Raw genomic sequence first — 26,080 nt, 5'->3', positions numbered from 1 at the left:
TTCATATTATTTATGCATATATATATATATAGATAAAAAATAATATATATATATATACACACATTTATAGAGAGGAAAATATGACATGAAACAATGGCCAAAATAATACTTACAAGGTTCGGTTTTGTTAAAAAAAGTTTACTTAATATTATATTATGATTATAATAAAAATTAAACAAAGTTACAATTGATTGGTTTAATTAATCAGACGCAACCCAGTTCTTGTTCTTCCCCAATTCAACCCTAGCATTATGAATTGGTTTAATTAATCAATAATAGTTATAATTGATTTAGGGTTTTCTTTAATTGATGAGAGACGACATGAGTGAATGAATTAATTACCAGAAACACTAACGAATTGATGATAAACGACGGACTAGACGTCACGGCCTGGACTCGGACCCAAGTCACGTCTGAATAGCTTCGTATAGGGCAATTGAGTTAGGGTTTTGGTTCGTGATGTTGTAGGGATTGTGTGGTGTAATTTAATTGTATTATGATTGTGTTTATATAGCGTTTTAGGGGTCGGTTAAGCCGCGGTTCACATTGATTGTATTCGTTGTAAATTTGCTTCGTTTTCTATAATTAAATCGTCGGTGTGAAGCGATTTTTGGTAGTTAACGATTCCATGAGATCAATTTCTTGATTATAACCGAGAATTAAGGTCCAAGCAAAGTGGGTTTTGGGGTGCCAGTCGTGGGTTAGAGGAGGAAGAAAGAATATTATAATTTTGAATGGTAATTGCAGTTTGGTCCTTCTATTTTCTATTTTGGCTAAGGGTACAAAGGAGATCCAATATTTAGTTAAGGGTTATATTTTCATATTTATTATAGTTAAATAATTATATAAAAAATAATTAAACAAATAGAATATTTTATTGATAATTTACCCGCCTAAGAACCGGGTCAAGTAATGATTACAAAACATGAACGGAAAACCCGAAATGTTACAGCATTCCCTACTTTTGGAAATTTCGTCCAGAAATTAAAGATTAATCCGTAACGAAGAGGTGCGGGTACTTGGCTTCCATTTGGTCTTCTCGTTCCCAAGTGAACTCGGGACCACGCCTGGATTCCCAACGAACTTTGACAGCGGAATGCGGCTACGCTTTCAACGGGTTCATGCCACGTCCCTGCCACAATGCGGGTTTGACTAATACCGAGTGGCTTCCCACCGCGATGCGCGTTTTTTAAGCAAGTAGTTTCCTACAAAACTAACTACTCCCTTTCCTTTTCCAAACTGAATTCAAATATTCAATCATTCCTTTAACCAACCAATGTTTGTAAAGCTTCAGCGTTTAGACTCAACATGCATCCCAATTCTGCATCCAGTTAAACCCTCAAAACCCAACAACAACAATGGCGGCCAACTTTCAATTCCTCTTCCACGTCACCAATTCATCAAGAAACACCAAAACCCACCTCCAAAACCACCTCAATTCCACAAAAAACAAGCTTTTGTTTAACCAAAACATAAGCCAGATGAGGTTACAAAGGTGCACACCAAGTGTTCGACCAATGTCCTTAGTGAGAACGAGGTTAAAACGTTGCACACCAAGTGTTCGACGAATGTTCTGAATGAAAATAAAGGGGTTAAAAAGGTGCACACCAGGTGTTTGGAGAATGTTCTGAGTGAGAATAAACCGGTGAGAAAAGCGCACACCAAGTGTTTGACGAAATGGGCGAGGTACGGAGGGTGCATTCCGGCTATATTGCGCGCTTTGGAACGAGTTGATAACTTGGACGTTGCGTTTAAACCATGGGAATTTACTCTAACCAAGAAGGAAAGAACGATAATCTTGAAGGAGCAAAAGGATTGGCAAAGGGCTATGAAGATTTTCAACTGGTTTAAAACGAAAGGATGTTATGAATTGAATGTAATTCATTACAACATAATGATTCGAACCCTCGGTAAATGTCAAAAATGGGACGAGCTCGAGACGTTAAAGGATGAAATGGAGAAAAATGGAGTCGAACCGATTACTTCCACGTATGGAACTTTGATTGATGTTTATAGTAAAGGCGGGATTATAGAGAAAGCAATGTATTGGTTGGATGTAATGAACAATAAAGGAATAACACCCGATGAGGTCACGATGGGGATTGTTGTTCAAATGTACAAAACCGCAGGCGAGTTTGAAAAAGCTGAGTCTTACTTTAAGAAGTGGTCGGTTCATAAAACCGCACCGACGAAGATTCAACCTTTAAGCGTGTATACGTATAATACGTTGATCGATTATTATGGTAAAGCCGGAAGGCTAAATGACGCGTATGACACGTTTAACCAGATGCTTAAAGATGGTATTGTTCCAAATACGGTTACACTCAACACGATGATTCATATGTTTGGTACTCACGGTCGGTTGGATGAAGTCTTGTCGTTAATGAACAAAATGGAACGGTTTCAATGTTTACCGGATACACGAACGTATAATATACTCATTTCACTTCATGTTAAGCATGACAAAATAAATATGGCAATAGGGTATTTTAAAAAGATGCAAGAAGCGTCTCTTGAACCGGATCATGTGACTTACCGTACACTTTTGTATGCTTTTTCGATAAGACGTATGGTTCCTGAAGCAGAAGAGCTTGTAACCGAGATGGGTCAAAAAGTTCTTGGAATAGATGAATTCACACAATCTTCGGTTACACGAATGTATATCGAATCGAGTATGCTTGAAACAGCATGGTTATGGTTTAATCGGTTTCATATTAATGGGAAAATGAGCCCCGAGTGTTACTCTGCGAGTATTGATGCGTTTGGAGAACGCGGTCACGTTTTGGAAGCCGAAAATGTTTTCAAATGCTGTCAAGAACGAAGAAGTTTAACCGTGCGCGAATTTAACGTGATGATCAAAGCGTATGGGATTAACAAGAAATACAATGACGCGTGTCGGGTAATCGATAGTATGAATGAACACGGTGTGGTCCCGGATAAATGCAGTTATAATTCAATAATCCAAATGTTAGCAAGCGCCGATCTTCCAGAAAAAGCTAGTTTTTATTTAAGGAAAATGCAAGAATCCCTGTTGGTAACCGGCTGCATACCGTACAGTACGGTTATTTCAAGTTTTATAAGATCGGGTCAGTTAGAAATGGCTGTTGGTTTGTATGAAGAAATGATTGAATCTGACATAAGTCCGGATGTGGTTGTTTATGGCATGTTGATTAATGCGTATGCGGATATCGGAGACGTTAACGAAGCGTTACGTTATGTGAATCAAATGAAAGACGCGGGTTTGTGTTTAAATGGCATTATATGCAATTCTTTGATTAAACTGTATACGAAAGCAGGGTTTTTAAAAGAAGCAGAAGAAGCATATTATATGCTTCAAAAGCTAGACGTAGACGAGAGTACGAATGTTTATTCTTCTAACTGTATGATTGACCTATACACCGAACGGCCAATGGTCAAACGCAGAGGAAATATTTGAAAAGTTGAGAAGAAATCGGACTGCAAATGAGTTTTCATACGCGATGATGTTGTGTATGTACAAGAAAATTGGGAGTTTTGATGAAGCTTTTGAGGTGGTGAAAGAGATGAGGGAATTAGGCTTTTTGACTGATTTGTTAAGTTATAATAATGTTCTTGGATTGTATGCGTCGGATGGTAGATTTAACGAGGCGGTGATGATATTCAAGGAGATGGTTGAGTTGGGTGTTAAGCCAAACGAGTCGAGTTTTAAATCGCTTGGAGTTGTTCTTATGAAGCGCGGTGTGGCGAAGAATGCGGTTAAGAATCTTGAAGTTATGTGGAGAGTTGATAATGAGAATGGTTTGAAAGCATGGTTAGATATTCTTGATTCAGTTGTTGGTGTGGTTTATTTTGATATTAATGATTAGTGAATTGTGATGATTTAGTTGTATTAGAAGTTCATAATTTAGGATCTAGGATTGTGTTGTATGTTCATCTATGTTTTTGAATCTTGGAAAATATTTGTATCATTATAGGATTATGTTATTTTTAACTTTGTAACATTAAATTATTGCATATATAGTTCCATAAATTTTGTAAGAGGTGGTTTGTAGTTTGTATAGATTGGTAGATTTGTTAAATTGGTGTAACTTTGATTTCATGTAATTTTCAGTTTCGGTCTGTTGCATTGTTCTCGGGGTTATGGAGGTGCATTGTGTGTTGGTGTTTGTTTGGTGTTGGTTGTTTATGAACTACACAGTTCAAAAGCAAAAGGAAAAAAGCTTCTCCTAACTTTCCAAATAATGATGAAACTTGTTATTCGTTAGAACTATAAGTATGGTAAAATGGGTGGGTCGGGTATTAACTCGGGTCAAAACACAAGATGGAAGTGACAAGAAAGTGATAATATCAACACTAATGGAGGTCGTTGTGTTTGTAGTTTAGCTTCCTAGTACAATCCTATAACAAGACAAGGCAACATATGTATCATATGGAATGTCCATGGTTAGGTAATTGATTTGGCCATCTTGTTCACAAGTGTATGTTTGATTTAGTCAAACACCATTCGTGGAAGAAACTAGAACATGTTTTGTGTTCAGTGAAAACTCCATTAATCAAATATTCTATAACGTTGTCGTTGTCTTATAACTTGGCCTACAGATTGGCAACAATATAGTTGAACTCATAGTAAAAAAACAAACTTCTTGTAACTCAATTGAAATTTGCTGTTTCCGTCGTTAATCATAATGATAGTTTATTTTATATGTGTACGCATTAAACTTGTTAAATAGTGAGTTAATCTGTAATATATATAAATGAAAACCCTAAAATCCTACGTGTCGCGATGTGGTCGCTCCCCTCTTTTATGGAAGCCACCAGATTTCTTGATTTTTAAATGGAGGCATCTAATTGATTTAACCCAAATCCATGGGTATGGGTCTTACCAAAACCAGATAGCTCTTAAACGGGTTATAACATCTCTGTAGGGGTATGGTACTAAACCCGGTTTTACGACCCTAATTTTATTATGTTTGGCTTATTTTATTATATGGACTAATACAATGTTATTGGGCTGAGGGGGTTTTGTGGCTAGGCCCATTAGGGTACCATGATGGTGGCCATGAGGCTCTCTATATAAGGAGATCTCCACCTCCTTATTAGGGGTCATGCTCAATAAGAGCCACCACCACTTTTTTGTGTCTGTAAACAAGAGATCTTTGAGATTTCTTAGCAGTCACCTCCACACCCCCGAAAAACCATTGCAGGTCTCAAGCAACCGGAGAAGAAGATCAAGACGTGGTTCGTTCATCTCAAAAATCCGTGGAAACATCGTCATGGATCAGGTCAGATTCATTTCATGCTTCGACATTGGCGCCATCCGTGGGACGGCAACGAACTACCCTTCGATCTTCGTCTCGGCTGTCAGATCTCTCCCAGGAAAAACCCAGATCTGGAAGTTTACAGAAAAAGGCTTCAAGGCTTGTTCTATTAAAGCTCAAAAAGATCCATAGATCTAAAAGAAGCTTCCAGATCTGTGCAAAAAGAAACTGCCTGACTCGAATGATCAAGTCTCCGGATCTGTGATGGTTTTAAATCTGCTCCGAGCTTCAGATCTATCTAGATCTGATTTACAGATCTAGATCTAGATTACAGACCTAGATTTTAGGTTTAAAATTGCAGATCTAACTCTTAAATTGCAGATCCAAAAATTACCAGACTTCCGCCGCCATGTACGCGCGCCCGCGGATTCTCACTCCGCAGCCATGCATGTGCCGCCACGGGAACCACCATGTGGGTTTCGCGCAAAAGACCTTCACCATGTGGGTTTTGCGCAGAAGACTGCCACCACGCATGCTCGCCAGCGGGTCACCATTCCGCCGACATGCGTGAGCGCCCGTGGAAACCACCGCGGAAACCACCATGTGGGTTTTGCGCAAGAGACCTCCGCCGCGCACGCGCGCTCGCGAGTCACCACTCCATCGACGTGCATGCGCGCATCAGGCCACGCGCCATACTTAAAGGTTGGGAATCCTCATAATATCCCATATGGCTACGCGCCAAACTTAAAGGTTGGGAATCCTCATAATATCCCATATGGCTACGCGCCATACTTAAAGGTTGGGAATCCTCATAATATCCCATATGGCTACGCGCCATACTTAAAGGTTGGGAATCCTCATAATATCCCATATGGCTACGCGCCAAACTTAAAGGTTGGGAATCCTCATAATATCCCATATGGCTGCGCGCCATACTTAAAGGTTGGGAATCCTCATAATATCCCATATGGCTACACGCCAAACTTAAAGGTTGGGAATCCTCATAATATCCCATATGGCTACGCGCCATACTTAAAGGTTGGGAATCCTCATAATATCCCATACGGCTACTCGCCATACTTAAAGGTTGGGAATCCTCATAATATCCCATACGGCTACTCGCCATACTTAAAGGTTGGGAATCCTCATAATATCCCATACGGCTACTCGCCATACTTAAAGGTTGGGAATCCTCATAATATCCCATATGGCTACGCGCCATACTTAAAGGTTGGGAATCCTCATAATATCCCATATGGCTACGCGCCATACTTAAAGGTTGGGAATCCTCATAATATCCCATATGGCTACACGCCATACTTTAAGGCTGGGAATCCTCATAATATCCCATATGGCTACGCGCCATACTTAAAGGTTGGGAATCCTCATAAACCCATACGGCTTCGCGCCGAATACAAGACCGAACGCGGCTCCGCTCCGTTCAACATGCACACCACCATGATGCTTGAGCGCAGTCGCATATCACATGCTCATGCACCACATATGCTCACGCATATTACATATGCTTACGCATTACATGCTCACACATATCACAAAGTCTACGCGCACGCAACATCTGCGCATGGCGCATGACACAAAGTCTACGCGCACGCGCACGCAACATCTGCGCCTGGCGCATGACACAAAGTCTACGCGCACGCGCATGCAACATCTGCGCGTGGCGCGGGACATAAAGTCTACGCGCACACGCATGCAACATCTGCGCGAGGCGCATAACACAAGCCAGAGCCTATGCGCACGCGCATGCAACATCTGCGCGCGTCGCATGATGCACAGTCTACGCGCTCGCGCAAGCTCCATTATTATTATAGCTCGTAAGTCGCCTCACGCGCAAGCTTTATTATTCTTATAGCTCGTAAGTCGCCTCACGCGCAAGCTTTATTATTATTATAGCTCGTAAGCCGCAACTCGCGCAAGCTTCATTATTATTATAGCTCGTAAGCCGCAACTCGCGCAAGCTTCATTATTATTATAGCTCGTAAGCCGCCTCTCGCGCAAGCTTCATTATTATTATAGCTCGTAAGCCGCAACTCGCGCAAGCTTCATTATTATTATAGCTCGTAAGCCGCATCACGCGCAAGATTCATTATTATTATAGCTCGTAAGCCGCCTCACGCGCAAGCTTTATTATTATTATAGCTCGTAAGCCACAACTCGCGCAAGCTTCATTATTATTATAGCTCGTAAGCCGCCTCACGCGCAAGCTTCATTATTATTATAGCTCGTAAGCCGCCTCACGCGCAAGCTTCATTATTATTATAGCTCGTAAGTCGCAACTCGCGCAAGCTCCATTATTATTATAGCTCATAAGTCGCCTCATGCGCAAGCTTTATTATTCTTATAGCTCGTAAGTCGCCATGCGCGCAGGCTTTATTATTATTATAGCTCGTAAGTCGCCTCATGCGCAAGCTTTATTATTCTTATAGCTCGTAAGTCGCCATGCGCGCAGGCTTTATTATTCTTATAGCTCGTAAGTCGCCTCGCGCGCAGTTTTTATTATTCTTATAGACCCGTAAGTCGCCTCGCGCGCAGACTTTATTATTCTCATAACTCGTAAGCTGCCTCGCGCGCAAGTTATGTTACATTATTATCGAGATGCGCGCTCCATCTTTTATCAGGCCTCGCGCCACTATGATGCGTGCTATATCTTATTTATGCCAGGGCACCATCATTATCATAAGGACCGCAACATGTCACCATCATGAAGAAAACCTCCCAAAACTCAAAGGCAATAAAGACAAGGCCGAAGGAAAGGGAAAAAACCACCCCATGGCCTAACACACCTCATAAAGTCCAGCGCTCCACCTAGACGCTTGCGCGCCCAGGAGCAACGCTGGACTTGGGGGGCTTGTAGGGGTATGGTACTAAACCCGGTTTTATGACCCTAATTTTATTATGTTTGGCTTATTTTATTATATGGACTAATACAATGTTATTGGGCTGAGGGGGTTTTGTGGAGGTAACCCTAACTGGGCTAGGCCCATTAGGGTACCATGATGGTGGCCATGAGGCTCTCTATATAAGGAGATCTCCACCTCCTTATTAGGTGTCATGCTCAATAAGAGCCACCACCACTTTTTTGTGTCTGTAAACAAGAGATCTTTGAGATTTCTTAGCAGTCACCTCCACACCCCCGAAAAACCATTGCAGGTCTCAAGCAACCGGAGAAGAAGATCAAGACGTGGTTCGTTCATCTCAAAAATCCGTGGAAACATCGTCATGGATCAGGTCAGATTCATTTCATGCTTCGACAATCTCATTAAATTAAAAATTAATCTTACCAATTACTTGATATGAAAATCCTATATAATAGAGATATACTAAAATTTAATATCCAATTTAAAGAGAAAAAGATATTATTTATAATTAATAAACAATTTTATAGTAAAAAACATAAGCGGGTCATGGGTCACAAAATCCAGATAGCTTTTAAACGGGTTATAACATATCATTTATTTATGAAACCCTTTCATCATCAAACCCTAAATATATTATTAATTTCTTACAATAAAGAAAATTAAAATCCAAAAAATAAATATTAAAAAACGAAAAATGTAAAACAACCATTATCTCAAGCCATCAGATTGCTTTATTTGTAAATGAATGCTTCTCACGCATTTGACCTGAATTCACGGGTAAAGTTCTCACCAAACCCAGAGAGCTCTTAATCGGGTTATAACATCTCATTATATTAAAAATTAATCTCATCAAATATTTGATATGAAAATCCTATAAAATAGGGATACACTAAAAATTAATATCTTATTTTATTTAAAAAAAAAGATATTATTTATAATTAATAAACAATTTTATAATAAAGAAAATAAACGGGTAATGGGTATCACCAAACCCAGATAACTTTTAAATCGAATTATAACATATCATTTATTTGTGAAACCATTTTATCATCAAACATCAAGTATATTAATTATTAACTTTCTTACAATAAATAAAATTAAAATCCATATATATATATTAAAAACGAATAATGTAAAATAACCCCCGTAATACGGATGATAAAATCTAGTTAATTAATAAAACTATAATGATTATTAATTATCAAAAATCTTTGGCTTAATAGTATCCAAGTGTGATGCATAGTGTCAATCTTTTAAGAGGTCGTAAGCTTTAGTCCGAAAGCCGTTAAAAAACAAGGAAAACTTATTTGTTATACTACCTAAAGATAAATAAACATTGTTTGGTGTCATAACTACGTGAATGGATCACGTGGCAGAATGCGATATTGCTCCATCATCATTTCTTTTTTGTAATGTCACTACTTATTAATTTATTTAATGCTGACAATGCAAATACCGTTATAAATCTAACTGATACCGATCAAATTCGCGCTATTGTATTGCTGTAATGTGATGGGTTTCGTTAACAAGTTATATGTTAAGTCTTATAATTTGAATATTAACTTACAACTTTTAAGCTGTGTATTTTGAGACCGGACTGGTTCGGCTGGTCCTACCAGAAATCAGTCACTTCGTTTCTATATAGTTTGCTCGTTTCTTAAATGCTGGTTGGTTAGCGGTTCACCGGTCCGATCGGAGAACCAACCCGGTTAACCATAGTTTAACTTTTTTCAACCTTAACTGTTTTTTTAGACAAAAAGTTATACAACCGGTTAAACCGGTTAATCAACAGTCCATAATTCACTGCTAATCCGGTTGTGAAAACATTGCTTTTAAGCTCCACAACTACTATGAGCATTTTCATCAATTTTCCTATCTTCAAATCCAAAATTATACTAAAGTATACATTTTCTTTCTCATTCTCAATTGAATAATATTCTTTTAGTTTTATCATTATATTTTTCTGTCATTCATTCACAATCACTTTTAAAATATATTAAAATATTATATGGTGTTAGAGAAACTTTTCAAAGATACAGAAAAATCACTGTATTTTCTCCACTCGTAACGCCATAAACCACTTCATGAATTAGGTCCAAATAAGAAGTTTGATTTTCCTAAGAAGGCTAGAAAGGAGGGTATTTTAGTCTAATATTTTAATATCAAAACCCACTTAAATTAATTTCAAAAACCCATTTACATAAAACCCAATTACATCTTCACTCATCTCTTACAACCACCACCACTCCATCGCCCACCGCCACCACAACCGTCACCCACCGCCACCACCGCGCCGGAAAAGTCCGAAAAAACACAATGAAAAACACAATGATAAAAACACAATAAAAAATACAATTGTATGACACAATGTAAATAACACAATGGAAAAAACATAATGAAAAAAAAAACACAATAAAAAATACTATTGTATAACACAATTTTGTAAAACACAATTCGGTAAAACACAATTTGTAAAAAACCCACTAATTTTTTTTATTTTTATATTACAATATGGTACTCATATAAAGATAAAAAGACACTCGTTATTATGGTGAATTTGTTTTTCAATAAAAACGTCGTAAAAAAAAGTTATGGACGTTTTAAAATGATGGGGGAATTTGGCATGTGTCTTGCATGTGGAGAGAGAAAGTCAACAAATGTGTTACTCCTTTTATGCGCTTTACCTTGTGTTCACACTTGATTTCCCCCTAAACTAATCTCAACCCTTCATATTCAAAATCAATAGACAAGATTACTTCTTATCCTTCCTACAAAAAGTATAACTTCCTAACCTAACCTAACCTAACCTAACCTAACCTAACCTAACCCACCACTTCGTATATTATAAAAACACCCCTCATTAAATTTGATAGCACGGATTATTAATGCTTTGATTTTTGAAGATCCAAATTTCCAAATGTAAAATTCAAGTATAAATTGTACAGATAAACAGGGTGATGATTAGAACACGTAGATGCAACCCAATCCATCACTCAACTAATCAAAACCTATGGCTTCCATTGCTGCATGAAACCCCATCATCCTTCACATATTGATCCCTCAATTCCATTCAAATATTCAATCTTTACACCATTATTTAAACACCCAATTCACCAAAAACCTTCAAATCCTCATCAATGGCTTCCACCATTCTCTCCACCAATTTCTTAGGCTCTAAAATCTTGCTTTCAACCCACAAACCCTCAAGAAAACCCCAATTTAAGCTCATTATCCCCAAATCAATCCTCAACCAAAAACCCAATTCATCCATCCAATCAAAAGCCACTTTAGCCGCCGCCGCCGCTTTATTATTTTCATCCTCAATTGGGACACCAATTCAAGCCTTAGCTGACACAGACTCACAATTACCGCCTCCCATTCAAAACCCACTTCAGACTGAACTAGTTAAACAAAACCCATCAACCAATTCGTCTCCTTTTGCACAATCAAACCTTCTTACTGCACCAAAACCCTCAAGTAATGACCTTCCTGAGGGTAGTCAATGGCGGTACAGCGAGTTCTTGAATGCTGTCAAAAAGGGTAAAGTTGAGAGGGTTAGGTTTAGTAAAGATGGGGGTGTGTTGCAGTTAACAGCCACGGACGGTCGGAGAGCGTCTGTGGTGGTCCCGAATGATCCGGACCTTATCGATATTTTGGCGATGAATGGGGTGGATATTTCGGTGTCGGAAGGCGAGGCGACGAACGGGTTGCTCGGGTTTATTGGGAATTTGTTGTTTCCTTTGTTGGCATTTGGGGGTTTGTTTTTCTTGTTTAGACGGTCGCAGGGCGGGGCGGGTGGGCCCGGTGGGCTTGGCGGGCCCATGGATTTCGGTCGGTCGAAGTCCAAGTTTCAGGAAGTTCCTGAAACCGGGGTGTCGTTTGCTGACGTGGCGGGGGCGGATCAGGCGAAGCTGGAGTTGCAGGAAGTTGTGGATTTTTTGAAGAATCCGGATAAGTATACGGCTTTAGGTGCTAAGATTCCGAAAGGGTGCTTGTTAGTGGGTCCGCCTGGGACGGGGAAGACGCTTTTGGCGCGGGCTGTGGCGGGTGAGGCTGGGGTGCCGTTTTTCTCGTGTGCAGCGTCTGAGTTTGTGGAATTGTTTGTGGGTGTGGGTGCGTCTAGGGTTCGGGATTTGTTTGAGAAGGCGAAGTCGAAGGCGCCTTGTATTGTGTTTATTGATGAGATTGATGCGGTTGGGAGGCAAAGAGGGGCGGGTTTAGGAGGTGGGAATGATGAACGGGAGCAGACGATTAACCAGTTGTTGACGGAAATGGATGGGTTTTCGGGGAACTCGGGTGTTATTGTTTTGGCTGCTACTAACCGGCCTGATGTGCTTGATTCGGCTTTGTTGAGACCGGGAAGGTTTGATCGGCAGGTGACGGTTGACCGGCCCGATGTTGCTGGTAGAGTCAAGATTCTTCAGGTTTGACCATCTTTTGTTATTAATTTAACGTGACGAACGAATCGTAGATGTGTTTAGGGCTGTTCAAATTCTCATGGCTAGCTCGAAATAGGCTCATTTACTCTGGCTCGGTTTGTAAACGAGCCGAGCTGGCCGGTCTGTAAACGAGCTGAGTCCGAGTCAAGGTCAACTTGGCTTGTGGCTTACTCGTTAGCTGGATCGTTTAAGTTAAAGCCACAAATTTATGTGTGCGTGTATGTGCATGACTTAAAGCCGTATGCCATTTTTTAATGAAAAAAAGCATTTCTCTTAATATTGGAAGTTCTCGTTTAAAAGTAAATCCCAAATCTTAATATATATAAATTATAATCCAAATTTTAATATTACAATTTTGTGAATTCTGTAGTTTATAAATTCTGCATTATGTGTATGTTACAAATGTTATTTTTAGTTTTTGTTTATATGAATATGATAGAAACTGAAACTTTAAATTACTGGAACGAAGATAAATAGCCACATTCGAGATAGGCTTGATCTCCAATTACAAGGATTAAAACCCTAATTTTATAACATAAACATCGACATCTCAAAATAAATGCAGAACATATTATAAATACTAATCCTAATTAACAGTTATTAAACTGCCCCACTACTCCTATTTTTGCTGAATAACTGGTTTCGTATCACAATATATGTGAAAAATATATAATTCTAAAAACGTAAAAAATAAAACGAGCTGGATCGAGCTCACATTTCAGCTCGTTAAGAAACCGGCTCGGCTTGTTTAAATGCTGCATGTGTTAACCAAAAGTTGCATGAATCTGATTAGCATTAATGATTCACTGGGACCGCGATAGCGATACTAATGTGAAGCTATAATCACTTATGTGCCTGTTGTCATCCTCATTAGTTATTAGATGGCAATGACATTGATTCTGGTTAAAAGATTCCGGTTCTTGTTATCTTCCAAGGGTATTATCGTCAATTTACACATGTTAAGATGCAATGTAACTTTGTTATATGTGACAGGTGCACTCAAGGGGAAAGGCGCTTGCAAAAGATGTGGATTTTGATAAGATTGCTAGGCGGACCCCAGGATTCACCGGAGCTGATTTGCAGAACCTGATGAATGAAGCCGCCATTCTTGCCGCTAGACGTGAACTCAAGGAAATAAGCAAAGATGAGATAGCGGATGCTCTCGAGAGGATCATTGCGGGGCCCGAGAAGAAAAACGCAGTCGTCTCTGAAGAGAAAAAGAAGCTTGTTGCATATCATGGTAACCACACATATATACTCTTCTAATCTTCTTTCCACTTTTTCACAAAAGGGTAGTTTAGACATTTTGTATATCATAGTAACCAAACGTATATTTGTCTTTCCACTTTTCTGCAAAAAGGGTATTTTAGACATTTTTTCGTATCATGGTAACCAAACATATACTCTTCACTTTGCTGCAAAAGGGTATTTTAGACATTTTGCATATTATGGTAACCTAACATGAATCATCTTCCACGCTCTGTGTTTGTCAATCGTCATAAGAAATTGCATTGTTTGCGTTGAAAACATGTCATATTGTCATGATAAAATTATCTATTCGTCAGTTGTCTATTTACGCTTCGACGGTTGTTCTTATGTTTTTGATGCACAAAAAGGGTATTTTAGACATTTTGCTAAGGAAAAAATGGTATATGCCATGCAGCCAGTTTATCGTTATATAGAAACTTTTGAAGTTTTTTGTTGCCTGATGTCATAATTATAACTAACGATCTTAGTTTTCTGGTGCACAAGGGTATTTTAGTCATTTTGCTAAGCATGAAAATTGTGTACTAATTTTGCAGAGGCTGGTCATGCACTAGTTGGTGCCTTGATGCCAGAGTATGATCCGGTAGCAAAGATATCCATCATTCCTCGTGGTCAAGCCGGTGGTCTTACCTTTTTTGCCCCTAGTGAAGAAAGACTCGAGTCTGGTTTATACAGCAGAAGTTACCTTGAAAACCAAATGGCAGTCGCTCTTGGTGGCAGGTATACCACTCACTCCAGGGGCAAAATCGTCCTTTTTCATTCACTTTTTAGGAAAAAAAAATTATGCATTTGCATCCAGGGTTGCTGAGGAGGTTATTTTTGGAAAAGAAAATGTTACAACCGGAGCATCAAACGATTTCATGCAAGTATCGCGTGTGGCAAGGCAAATGGTTGAGAGGTTTGGGTTCAGCAAAAAGATCGGCCAGGTGGCAATAGGTGGTGGTGGTGGTAACCCGTTCTTGGGACAACAGGTACTGGTTTTTTATTTTTATTTTTATTTTTATTTTGGATTTTAGTTGCAAATATTTTGGTTTCTAATATCGAAATGATTTTTCAGATGTCGTCCCAGAAAGATTATTCGATGGCAACCGCGGATATCGTAGATGCAGAAGTGAGGGAACTCGTTGAACGGGCATACGAGAGGGCGACGACTATCATCACAACACATATTGACATCTTGCACAAGTTGTCTCAACTCCTAATCGAGAAAGAAACGGTTGACGGTGAAGAGTTCATGAGCCTTTTCATTGATGGAAAAGCCGAACTCTACATTGCCTAGATTCAAACACTCTTTTATGTGTGTAATCTAGTGTTTGCACAAACTTGATTATAGTTATGAAAGTATATACTCACTCTAAATATTTTGAAAATTGTAAAATTAACTCTTTTTTTCATGATAGTTGTAGTATTTCTACTTTTTTTTTCAAGTTATAATAATTATTTTTTAGTGAGGGTGATAATGAAAGAAAAGAGCACTAGCAACTTGCATACAATCAATCAATCAAATTTTAAAGTACACCACTGACACTGTCTTATAAATTAAATTTTTGATGTATTTCACACCTATAACTTAACTAGCTAATACTCCTGGCGTGTTGTGTCGTGCCAGGCTGATGGTGTAGTCAACAAAAAAAAAAAAACCAAATTCGTCAACGCTTAAATATACTAAAAAAAAAACAAGAAACGTGCGTTGTGGTGACAAAACGACACAAATTCGGTTGATACTGGGTTACAGCACTGAAACCAAACCAAAAAATAATTACATTAAGAAAATCTGCTCATTGGCGCTTTAAAACAACGCAATTTCGGTCTGAGTTGACAGTATTGAAACTAAATCATTAATATAAATTAGTAAGCCTAAGAAATGTATTAAGAATAACTTAATAAGCAAATTTAAAATTATAACGATGATAAATACAATGTCTATAAGAAATGTATTAAAAATCTTTTTTATCAATGCCTATAAGAATAATTATTACCAAGTATAATTTAAATAAAAAAAAAAATTGGCTGATGCAACAGCAAGGACTTGAACTTGCGCACCTACCACAATAACACCAAGTTAACAAACTTAACGACCACCACCTGACTATTAGAATATATTTGCAATCCCTCTAAACAAAAAACCTAAAAGAAAAACAGAAAGCTTCTTTGTGACACCTTGGCTTTATCTATATATATATATAATGTAATGGTAGCTTGAATGCAAAATATTTATAGTCTACGATATACGAACACATGTTATGGCAAATTGCTTGAATTATTTTCTTTTTGACTCTCCCATTACGCGCCCTCTAGATACACCAACACATGTTACGACAGATTGCTTGCATTATTTCCTTTTTGACTCGGCTGCCTGAAATGAATTTGTGTTGCTCCAAAATATGTTAAACTGAGAAGACAAAGATAGGTGGGATTTTGTCATCGAGTTCGCTATCCAAAAGGGGATTGCGACGTAGCTAGTTGTCTGTTTGTCTGCTACTTTACTGTAATCAGTTTTGTCATATAAATCAAGTTTTCTTTTTAACCTCAATCTCAAAAAGGTTATGATTTTAAAAATTGGCGACGACATTTAACGTCTATTAAGTCCAGGCTTTTACAGGATACTTGCAGTTATTCAAAACGACTTGCATCGAACACCATATTCCTTAGATACGACAGCGTTTTGTATTGCTTAAGCAAACTTTACTACATAGCTATACAAGTGATTCACAAAGTTACTTTCAAGGTATAGATTTAGAAGTGCCATGTTTTCGTTGTTTGATGCCCTGTTTGCGGTGCGCGCATATAATGCATATATGCGTGGGCCCTTGGGTGGGCAAAAGTGAAATTGCTCTAATCTTGATGTTATTTTACTAATTTCGTGAAAATAGCGTTAAAAACGGCGAAAGGTTAATCAGACATCATGTGGTGGTGTTGATAGCCGAAAGACAAGGGTATATGCACCAATCGGCTGAGGTCCTGACGGTTGAGTGTTATGTGCTTTATGTCCAAGGCTTGATGCAAAACCACTATCGAGCCAGGGGTCTCACTAGAAACAGCCTCTCTATTCATATAAAGTAGAGATAAGACTGTCTACATCTTACCCTTCTCAGACTCTACCATAGCTTTGCTATTGGTAGGATATACCGAGTACGATGATGATGATGATAATGATGTTTTCGTTGTTCGTATTAGTAAATCTTAATATTAACTTTTTAATCACACGAACTACATCCGTTAAATTCACCTAATGCCCCATTGTGAGGATCGAATAGTTGATCTTTAGCATAAAGGGACCCTCTTATACCAAGTAGCCTCGATGGTGATGTTCGGTTGCATACCGAGAACATCACTCTACACTAGTACACCCCCTAAATTCCACACTACTTATATAACCATAAGTTTAATAAATCAATGTACAAGTTTACTTCCTTCTCACACAATCCAGATCAAAAAAACAAAAATTAAAAATAAATAAATAAAAGAAGGCAGGTTATTCATCCCCACAGCTACTACTTAACCACAATAATAATAATCATGACATGCTTACAACATAGGAAAACATACTATAATCATTTGGGGCGTTTTTTGTCTTCAAGAGTCGCAGCTTCATTCAACATATCAACTGCGTCTTTCTGCATGTCCAGCTTGGCAAGTGCAACAGCCTGCATGTAAAATGCAGTCGACCAATCAGGGTACACGCACTGTGCTTGCATCGCGTCACGAAGAGCTGCGTCGGGTTGGTCACACATGAGGTGGCAGAGGCTGCGCCTTGCGTACACGGTTGGTGATATCATAGTACCAACATCGATGAACTGCACATTAAAGTCAAAAAGATATTGGTCAACCCTTAAAAAAATGGTTTACATATCCCATAATGCACTTATACCTCTGGCTCAGAGTTATACAAAAGACGGTTATTATCTCATAAAATCATTAATGCACAACATACAAGTTCTTTATGTGGTTCTCGTTCTAATGAAGAAAACCACAAATTAGTAAAAAAGGACCACTTTTTTCTTTAGAAAACCACATTATTTAAAAAAAAAGATAATCTCATATAAACCCCTTAAAGCTTATCATATTTACCAAAATAACAATTATACTTTCAATTATCAAATATACCCATTTTCTTATTTGACATAATACCCTTCTCTTATGCAAGGTTATACTTTATAAGGATTAAATTTACGCAAATTGGAAATAAATAATCCCAACTTTTGTGTATTGGCCGATAGTAATCCCAACTTTGAAAATCACTACCAACGGTCCCAACTTTCAACTATTTTTGTCTCAATGGACTTCCGTTAAAAACACTTAACGCTGTTATGTTTTTTCCCCGAGTTTCAAACCGACGTTTTAGGGCTTTTGATCGGAAGAACGATACGATTCGACCGATGTAAAACTTATCTCGAAACAGTGATTCAAATGACTTGATTTTTGTTAATTGGAAATTTAAACACCCGAATTGAAACATTGTTTGGTCGCTTGGATAACCGTTTCGAGATAAGTTTTACATCGGCCGAATTGTATCGTTCTTCCGATCAAAATCCCTAAAACATCGGTTTGAAACTCAGGAAAAAACTTAACGGCGCCAAGTGTTTTTTAACAGAGGTCCATCGAGGCAAAAATAGTTGAAAGTTGGGACCGATGGTAGGGATTTTTAAAGTTGGGATTATTATCTGCCAATACACAAAAGTTGGGATTGTATTCAATGAAATGAGTAAACATGAAAGTTTTAAGTGTTTTGAGTGGGTATATTTAATATTAATCTTTTAGACAAAGTAACTTATTTGACCCGGTTGAGTTTAAACATAGCCCAAATCGACCCATTTACATGAATTTTCAACTAATTAACAACAGATATAGTATTTGAAAAGCTACAAATTATAAAAAAAAGTACAACTATTTTATGTTCAGAAGATCAAAATATTATAGAAAAGATAATTTCATACATACCCCTCAAAACTTATATTCACCCAACTAACAATATGATATCAACTATACCCGTTTTTATATTTTCGACATTAATACCATTCGCTTAAGTAAAGATCTATGTTATAAGGTTAAAGTGTAAGAAGAAAGAGAGGGTATAATGATTATTGTACTCAAAAAATGGGTAAAAATGAAATTTTAAGTGTTTTTTGTGGGGTATATGATATTAATATTTGTAAACGAAAATTTTATTTGACCCGTTTTGAGTTGAAACATAACCCAAATCAACCCATTTACATGAATTTTAACATACACTCTTCAAAACTTATCATATTGACCCAATTAACAATTACAATCAAATATATCCATTTTCAAATTTTGGCATACAGACCCTTCTCTAGTACAAGGATTTAATGTTATATAAGGTTAAACCTAGAGGTGGCAATCTTGACCCAAACCATTTCAAATGGGTCAATTTGGGTTGTTTTAAAAATCATATGGGTTGGTTTGGGTCATAGATTTTAATAAGATGGGTCAAAATGGGTCACTTAAAATTCCACCTTATTTTCGGGTCAAAATGGATCGACAATAAAGAAATGGGTCCATATAGATTAGTGTCTTAAGGAAATGTGGCAAGCTCGGGTTGAAACGGGTTTTGGATTGGAACGAGTTCGATTTAGGTTTCGAGCCGACATGAGCTTTCGCATTGGATGGGTTGGGTTTCGGTATCCTTTGTTTCTTTTTGGTCAGTTTCGGAGCACTGGACGGGTTGGGTTTCGGTTTCTTTTGTTTGTTTTTGGTCGGTTTCGTTTTCGCCTTTTTGTTTCGTTGTCTGTTTTTTCAGTTTCATTTCTGTTCTGTTTCAGTTTCGTTTAGATTGATCTTCGGTTTTGATTAATTCGGTTCGATTTTGGTTTATGTTTCGTTTTCGTCAGCTTTCGGTTTCAGTTCATTTCTCGTTTTTTTTAAGAACGAGGACAACGGCGCAAACGTTTTAGTTTTTTTACATTTTTCGCTTTTGATTTAAATTTTGAGTTATGATTTTTTTATTAATTTTTTTGAATTTTTTTGGGAGGGGTTTTTAAAAACCCCTCCCAAAAAAATTCAAAAAAATTAATAAAAAAATCATAACTCAAAATTTAAATCAAAAGCGAAAAATGTAAAAAAACTAAAACGTTTGCGCCGTTGTCCTCGTTCTTAAAAAAAAAAACTGATCCAACCCGTTTGACCCGTTCCGACCTTGACCCATTCCGACCCGAACCAAAACAACCCTTTTTTTAGTTGACCCATTCCGACCCTAATCCGTTTCGACCCTAACCCGTTTCGACCCAACCCAACCCATTTGCCACCCCTAGTTAAACCGCAAGGAGAAAGAGAAGGGTATAATAGTCATTTTATTCAATGATTTCAGTAAAAATGAAACCTTAAGTGTTCAGATTGTTACATTTTGTTGGGTAAATATGATATAATGTAAGTTCTTAGGGGTGCATATGAAAGCCATAATAAGTACCTGAGAATAACAATCAATTGCGGTTCTAAAATCTTTATCACGAAATGCTAAATCCCCACGCTTCCTCGCCTCCAACATATCCCTCATTTGTTGGGTCCACTCTTGAAACGAAAGCTAAAAAAACATCAAAACATAAACATCAGGATCATGAAACAAAACATTCAACTAAATCAAATGTTTAAACTGGATTAACCTCATTAGTGCCTTCATCATCTTTATAATGTGTCATGACTAATATCTGGTGAATGGCTGTCAGATCCATCCTTGAACATGCATCACCCATTGGCGAAAGCGGATGTGGAGGTGTGGATGGTGCTTCTTCGTGTTTTGGGATCCCGAGCATTTGATAAGACGGGACCTACAAATGTATATATTCTTAATTTACTATTGACTCTGACAACTGCCATAAATGAGATTGTATGCATATAAAGGTGGTTTTGGTAGCAAGCCATAATTGGTAGTTTATGCGTCAAAATGGGCCGGGCCGGCTTGACCATACCAAGCTTAAATGAGCTAGAGATTTTATTAAGACTCATTCAATTAACAATCTCGAGCCCAGCCCGGCTCACGAACTTACACGAGCATCTTACCTAAACAATTGTATTTAATATAACATATATTATATAATTACTACTATAAAATTATGATAATAGTAAATAAATAATATATTATATTCAAAATTTATAGTCACAAATATGTAAGATGAATAAAAATATACAAATTAATAACCTAAATGAATAATAAATAGCAAAAGACAAGCCCAAGTCTGAATATAATATTCACGAGCCGAGCTCTAAAATAAAAGCTATATACAAGGCAACAATCCTTGCTCGAGCCCAAGCTCACTTAAGTAAAACGAGCCGAGCGCAAGCCTAAACAAGCCCGAGCTCGCTTCAGCTCATTTGCACCCCTAGTTATGCTCAATAAAAATCAATTATTCAAAAACAAGAATGAAAGTAGTTACTGACATCCGGTTTGTTCTGTAGCGGAGCAAGCGTTGCAACAAGTTCTTTAGTATTAGGTCGTTCCCTTGGTTCATATTGCAAGCAACGCGAAGCGAGATCAAAAACAACGGTTGCTTCTTCGGTTGAAAAGTTTCCCTCCAAATGCGAATCCATCAATAAAAGAATGTTTTTGCCACGAATCATTTCAAGCGCCTGCAACAAACATCAAAAGTCCAAATAATTAGATTATAAAAGTTAATTAGTGTATTAGACTTGCTTACGTGACTTGGAGGAATATGTTTTCCACTCAGAAGATCCAAAAGAACGGTCCCGAAGCTAAAACTAACGCTTTCGGGTGTAACTCTTCCTATTAGAGACAGAAAAAAGCATAATTATCAGGCAACAATGCATATAACTATCAAAAGGGGTAGTGATTTCAACTCATTTATGTGAAAGTGTTAATTTGGAGATTACATGTTGTATGGTTTTAAGGTCATCAAAAGTGTTTACAGCCAACCAAACAGCTTTATTGAATGAAAAATGAATTATTATTTTGATGATAGTTTTGGAGATTACATATGATAATACTATGGCAAATTGGAAATAATAATCCCAACTTTTGTGTATTGGCCGATAATAATCCCAACTTTAAAAATCACTACCAGCGGTCCCAACTTTCAGCTATTTTTGTCTCAATGGACCTCGTTAAAAAAACTTAACGCCGTTCTGTTTTTTCCCGAGTTTCAAACGGATGTTTTAGGGCTTTTGATCAGAAGAACTATACGATTCGACTGATGTAAAACATATCTCGAAAAGGTGATACAGATGACTTGATTTTTTGTTAATTGGAAATTCAAAAACCCAAATTGAAGCATTGTTTCGTTGCTTGGATAACCGTATCAAGATAAGTTTTAAATCGGTCGACTCATATCGTTCTTTCAATCAAAAGTCCTAAAACATCGGTTTGAAACTCGGGAAAAAACTTAACGGCATAAAGTTTTTTTTAACAGAGGTCCATTGGGACAAAAATAGTTGAAAGTTGGAACCGCCGATAGTGATTTTTTAAAGTTGGGATTATTATCGGCCAATTGGGATTATTTTTTTCCAATTTGCCTAATATTAATTATTTACGAAATCCAAGAAAAATGTAGAAATGCTAAACGACTCGTGTTCATGAGTTGGCAAGACCAGCCCTAAACGAACCGAAAAAATTGACAGGAATCCAAACCTGAAAATCGTGCAAGACATGACCAGAACATGACACAGATATTCACAAGGTGACACAAACATGACCCGTTTAACCAGAACTTTTTATTTTTTCCCACAAAGTAATACTTTAATATAAATTGAGTTACATTTTTATTATAAAATCTTATGTCAAATTTTCATTTAAGTTTTAAATATTGGCAAAATATCCAACTAATTTAGTTTATAACATAAAACACATTTAAAAAAAGTAAATGGGTTAAACAGATCAATCCATGAACCCGTCAGGTTGACACAAACAAGACCCGTTTAGCTAAACAAGCTTGACCCGAAAGTTACCCACGCCTATATATACTAATATGCCAAACCTCAAACCCAAGAATTTCGTGTTGTTCATGTCGTGTCATATACTCACACCCCTAAAACATTGTTACAAAAATTGCTATAACTATAATTTTCTGATCATTTAGTGGTCAAAATAATCATACTTGCAGAAACAGTAAAAAATTGCTGCAACAAAATTAATTATACAATTTATAAAAGTATATAACTTTTCAGAAAGATCCTTTGCATGGTAGTTTAAAACAATTTATTGACAGAACAAAATTCTTAAACTCTTACGAAATATATACATATATGTACACACAACAAAATTATTGTAAGTTTGAAACCATGTACCATTTCTTAGATACTCGGGAGGAGTGTATGCAAGATTTGTGCTGTAACTTTTTCCATCCCGGCTATTTTTCATCAAACCAAAACAAGAAAGCCGTGGATCACCATTCTGTCACATATTCAAATCGAGTTATCAGTTTAAATATATAATTTTTTAATACACAGAACACATTGCTAATATATAAATAAGAAAAACTACAGCACCTCATCAAAGAGAACTCTATATGCATTCAAATCATGATACAAAGGACGGCCTTCAGTACTGCAGTAATCCAATGCTTCAGCAATACACAAAGCAACACGTAAACGCATCGCCCATTCGATTGTTTGATTCTCCCCTTTAAAATATATCAAAGAAATATCCATTTAAAAAAATACACAGTAATCAATGTGTTAATAGTGTTTGCAAAACAAACATGAATATAACTTTTTGTTTATTTAGTTAAAAAACAAACAAACACGAACGCATGTCTCATTCGTTCATTTATGTTCACTCACTTACATTCATTTACGTTTGTTGACATTCGCTTTACGCTCAATTATGTTTGTTAGTATACATATCACTATATTTATTTGCATTCGTTAATATATCCATTTAAAGTTTTTAGACCATTACAATTTATTCTAGTTTTATTAACTTTTAGCGCCTAACACATTAATATTCACATCTACTTTAAATTATTGTTAGCTCAGTCATGTCCGGTCATCTACGTTCACTTATGTTCATTCATTTATGTTCATGAATCGTTCGTTTAAATTACCAACAAACAAACATCAATGAACACAAACATATTCATTTTCTTAACAAACAAATACGAACAAGAAAACCTTGTTCATTTAATTGTTCATGTCCAATCGGTTGTTCCGTTAAAGTTAAACGAACATGACACATAAGTGAATAAATAGAAGTTTGAGCATGACACATTTTGAAAATAAATATTGGAGAAAAATAAAATAATATTATAAATATGAAAACATACAGTGAAATAAATGTTTGGCTAGAGTATCATTAGGCATATACTCGGCAACAAGTAGCCTTTCGTCCCCGTCACAGCAATAACCAATCAAATTTGCCACCCTCTTATGCCTCAGTTTGCCAACACCCCATGCTTCATCCTTACAAAACAAAAATATAAGATACTAACAATTATCAATTCTACTAAATAACATGAAAAAAGCTATCGAATTTCATAACAAAAAAACAACATTACACTTAGCATGAAAGAGTGATTTCAACAAAATAAAAGATGCTATTTATGATGGTGTTTTTGGCATTTAGATTAACATAGCTTCTTCGAAATTGTTGGCAAATTTCTGATTAAAGAGAACTTAGTAATTATATCCTATAAATTAGTAATTCGTATTGTAGTCTAACAAGTCCAAATTAGTCTATATGAACCGAGTTGTGATTATACTAATCAATATTAACCGTTTGTAAGACAGTCCATCTAATAAAGTAGAGAACTGTGAGTACCATATAGGCACTTATATGCCGTGCATGCTAGATATAGTAGAAGAGTGAAAGAGATGTGGTTGTGTGGTTACATAACCGCCTTATCAATCACAATTACAACAACAGATACAAGTGTTATGTGGTTCTCGCCATTCAAAACAAAACCACACAATAGCAAACCTAATCAACCTCATAATGCCATTCAAAACAGAACCACACAAGACTACCGATACCGAAAACAAGTAAAAACATATACCAATTATCGTTCCAAATTCTTCTGTTCGGTACCGGTACCGTTGAAAACACCGAAACAGAATGGTACCGATACTGAATACATAAAAAAAAAAGAATACCCCCACCAAGTCGGTAAAACAGTAAGCCATAAAACATTCAAGTAATCACAAATCACAAACCACAAGCACCCAAATACCCAATTAACCAAACACCTAACTACCCACAAAATGCCATTCAAAACACACCCACTCAACAGTAAAACCGTATGCCGACTATTGTACTGAATTCTTCTGTTTGGTACCACTACCATTTAAAATACCGAAACAAGATGGTACCGGTACCAATACCAAATACATAAAAAAAGAATGCCGGTACAGGCACCGATTGTGTTTGGTCGGTACAACAGTAAACCCAAAAAACATTCAAGTAATAAAAAAACCTGTACCAGTACCCGAATATTGCTCCGAATTCTTCTGTTCGCTACTACCGGTACCATTGAAAATACCAACACAGAATGTTACCGGTAACGGTACCGATACTACCATAAACACGAAAAAATGAATACCGGTGCCAGTACCCATTTTGTGTCAGCTCGGTACAACAGTAAAACCTAAAACATTATCCCCCAAATGCCCAATTACCCAAAAACCTAACTACCCACAAAATGCCACTCAAATCACACCCACACAACAGTAAACCCTAACCCCAAATTCCAAAATCCCCAACAAAACCCTAACCCCCAAACGCATACCGCAAACTGTTTCGGATCGGGCCACGCCATTTTCGAGAACTTCTTCACCGCAATCCACCTCCGATTCTGCAGCCTCCCCTTATACACAACATTCGGCGCCTTCTCACCGCTTTCGGACACAATAAACTCCGCACTAAAATTATTAGTCGCCCCTTTTAAGTCCACCAACGAATACTCTGAAAACACCGGCACGCCGCCGTTATCTCCGGCGAAAGCCGCCGCCTTTCCGTTGGACGGCGGGTTTTCTGATCTGGGTTCTTTAGAAAAACAAGAATTACAACAACCCATTTTGCCAATTGGAATACAAATAGTTGCTTTTGGTGAAATCAGTCAAGAACAGCCATTTCAAGAAAAGGGTGATTGAAAAAGATGGGATTTTTTTGGGGGTTTGGGGAATGATGAGAGAGGAGTAAGAAAGATGACAGATTTTGTAGAAATAAAAAGTTTTAGAGTGTGAATGTGAATGTGAATGTGAATGTATGCACTCGTGTGGATAGAGAGAGATCTGAAAGGCGGTAAGAAGATGAAAGTGGAAGTGTGGTGGAACCACTAGAGGTTTTGATTGAAGA

General features: G+C 37.3%; 2 protein-coding genes and 1 pseudogene across 2 annotated transcripts; 2 read left to right on the top strand and 1 right to left on the bottom strand.

Moving 5' to 3' along the window:
* Nucleotides 1-1,276: 1,276 nt before the first annotated feature.
* Nucleotides 1,277-3,889, top strand: LOC143620847 (pentatricopeptide repeat-containing protein At3g23020 pseudogene; annotated as a pseudogene).
* Nucleotides 3,890-11,250: 7,361 nt separating this feature from the next.
* LOC143620875 (ATP-dependent zinc metalloprotease FTSH, chloroplastic-like) lies at nt 11,251-15,222 on the top strand. The gene is made up of 5 exons (XM_077092459.1): nt 11,251-12,540; nt 13,549-13,795; nt 14,358-14,541; nt 14,621-14,792; nt 14,879-15,222. Exons 1-5 carry the CDS (start codon nt 11,254-11,256, stop codon nt 15,098-15,100), a joined length of 2,112 nt encoding a protein of 703 aa, XP_076948574.1. The 5' UTR covers nt 11,251-11,253; the 3' UTR covers nt 15,101-15,222.
* Nucleotides 15,223-17,257: 2,035 nt separating this feature from the next.
* Nucleotides 17,258-25,799, bottom strand: LOC143620874 (serine/threonine-protein kinase BSK1-like). Its single transcript, XM_077092458.1, has 9 exons — nt 25,512-25,799; nt 24,054-24,189; nt 23,278-23,411; nt 23,077-23,182; nt 21,474-21,559; nt 21,217-21,405; nt 20,442-20,606; nt 20,249-20,362; nt 17,258-17,618 (listed from the first exon to the last, which is right to left on the bottom strand). The coding sequence occupies exons 1-9, from the start codon at nt 25,797-25,799 to the stop codon at nt 17,376-17,378; spliced, it is 1,461 nt and encodes a 486-aa protein (XP_076948573.1). The 3' UTR covers nt 17,258-17,375.
* Between the last annotated feature and the right edge of the window lie 281 nt (nt 25,800-26,080).

The sequence above is a fragment of the Bidens hawaiensis genome, unplaced genomic scaffold (assembly GCF_021521415.1).
Source record: "Bidens hawaiensis isolate Kalapana, Puna unplaced genomic scaffold, B.hawaiensis_p1.1 tig00002717_1, whole genome shotgun sequence".
NCBI lineage: Eukaryota > Viridiplantae > Streptophyta > Magnoliopsida > Asterales > Asteraceae > Bidens > Bidens hawaiensis.
Note: the sequence above shows the minus strand (reverse complement) of the source record. Positions and strands in the feature narration are given on the sequence as shown.

Bases quoted from the DNA above. Each gene is read 5' to 3' on its own strand.
- LOC143620875 (XM_077092459.1), top strand. From the start codon at position 11,254: ATGGCTTCCACCATTCTCTCCACCAATTTCTTAGGCTCTAAAATCTTG. The intron at 13,796-14,357 runs GTAACCACACAT...CTAATTTTGCAG, and splicing joins GAAGCTTGTTGCATATCATG to AGGCTGGTCATGCACTAGTT. The intron at 14,542-14,620 runs GTATACCACTCA...ATTTGCATCCAG, and splicing joins GCAGTCGCTCTTGGTGGCAG to GGTTGCTGAGGAGGTTATTT.
- LOC143620874 (XM_077092458.1), bottom strand. From the start codon at position 25,799: ATGGGTTGTTGTAATTCTTGTTTTTCTAAAGAACCCAGATCAGAAAAC. The intron at 23,412-24,053 runs GTATGTTTTCAT...TATATTTTAAAG, and splicing joins AGCCAAACATTTATTTCACT to GGGAGAATCAAACAATCGAA. The intron at 21,560-23,076 runs GTACATGGTTTC...TGTCTCTAATAG, and splicing joins TCCCGAGTATCTAAGAAATG to GAAGAGTTACACCCGAAAGC.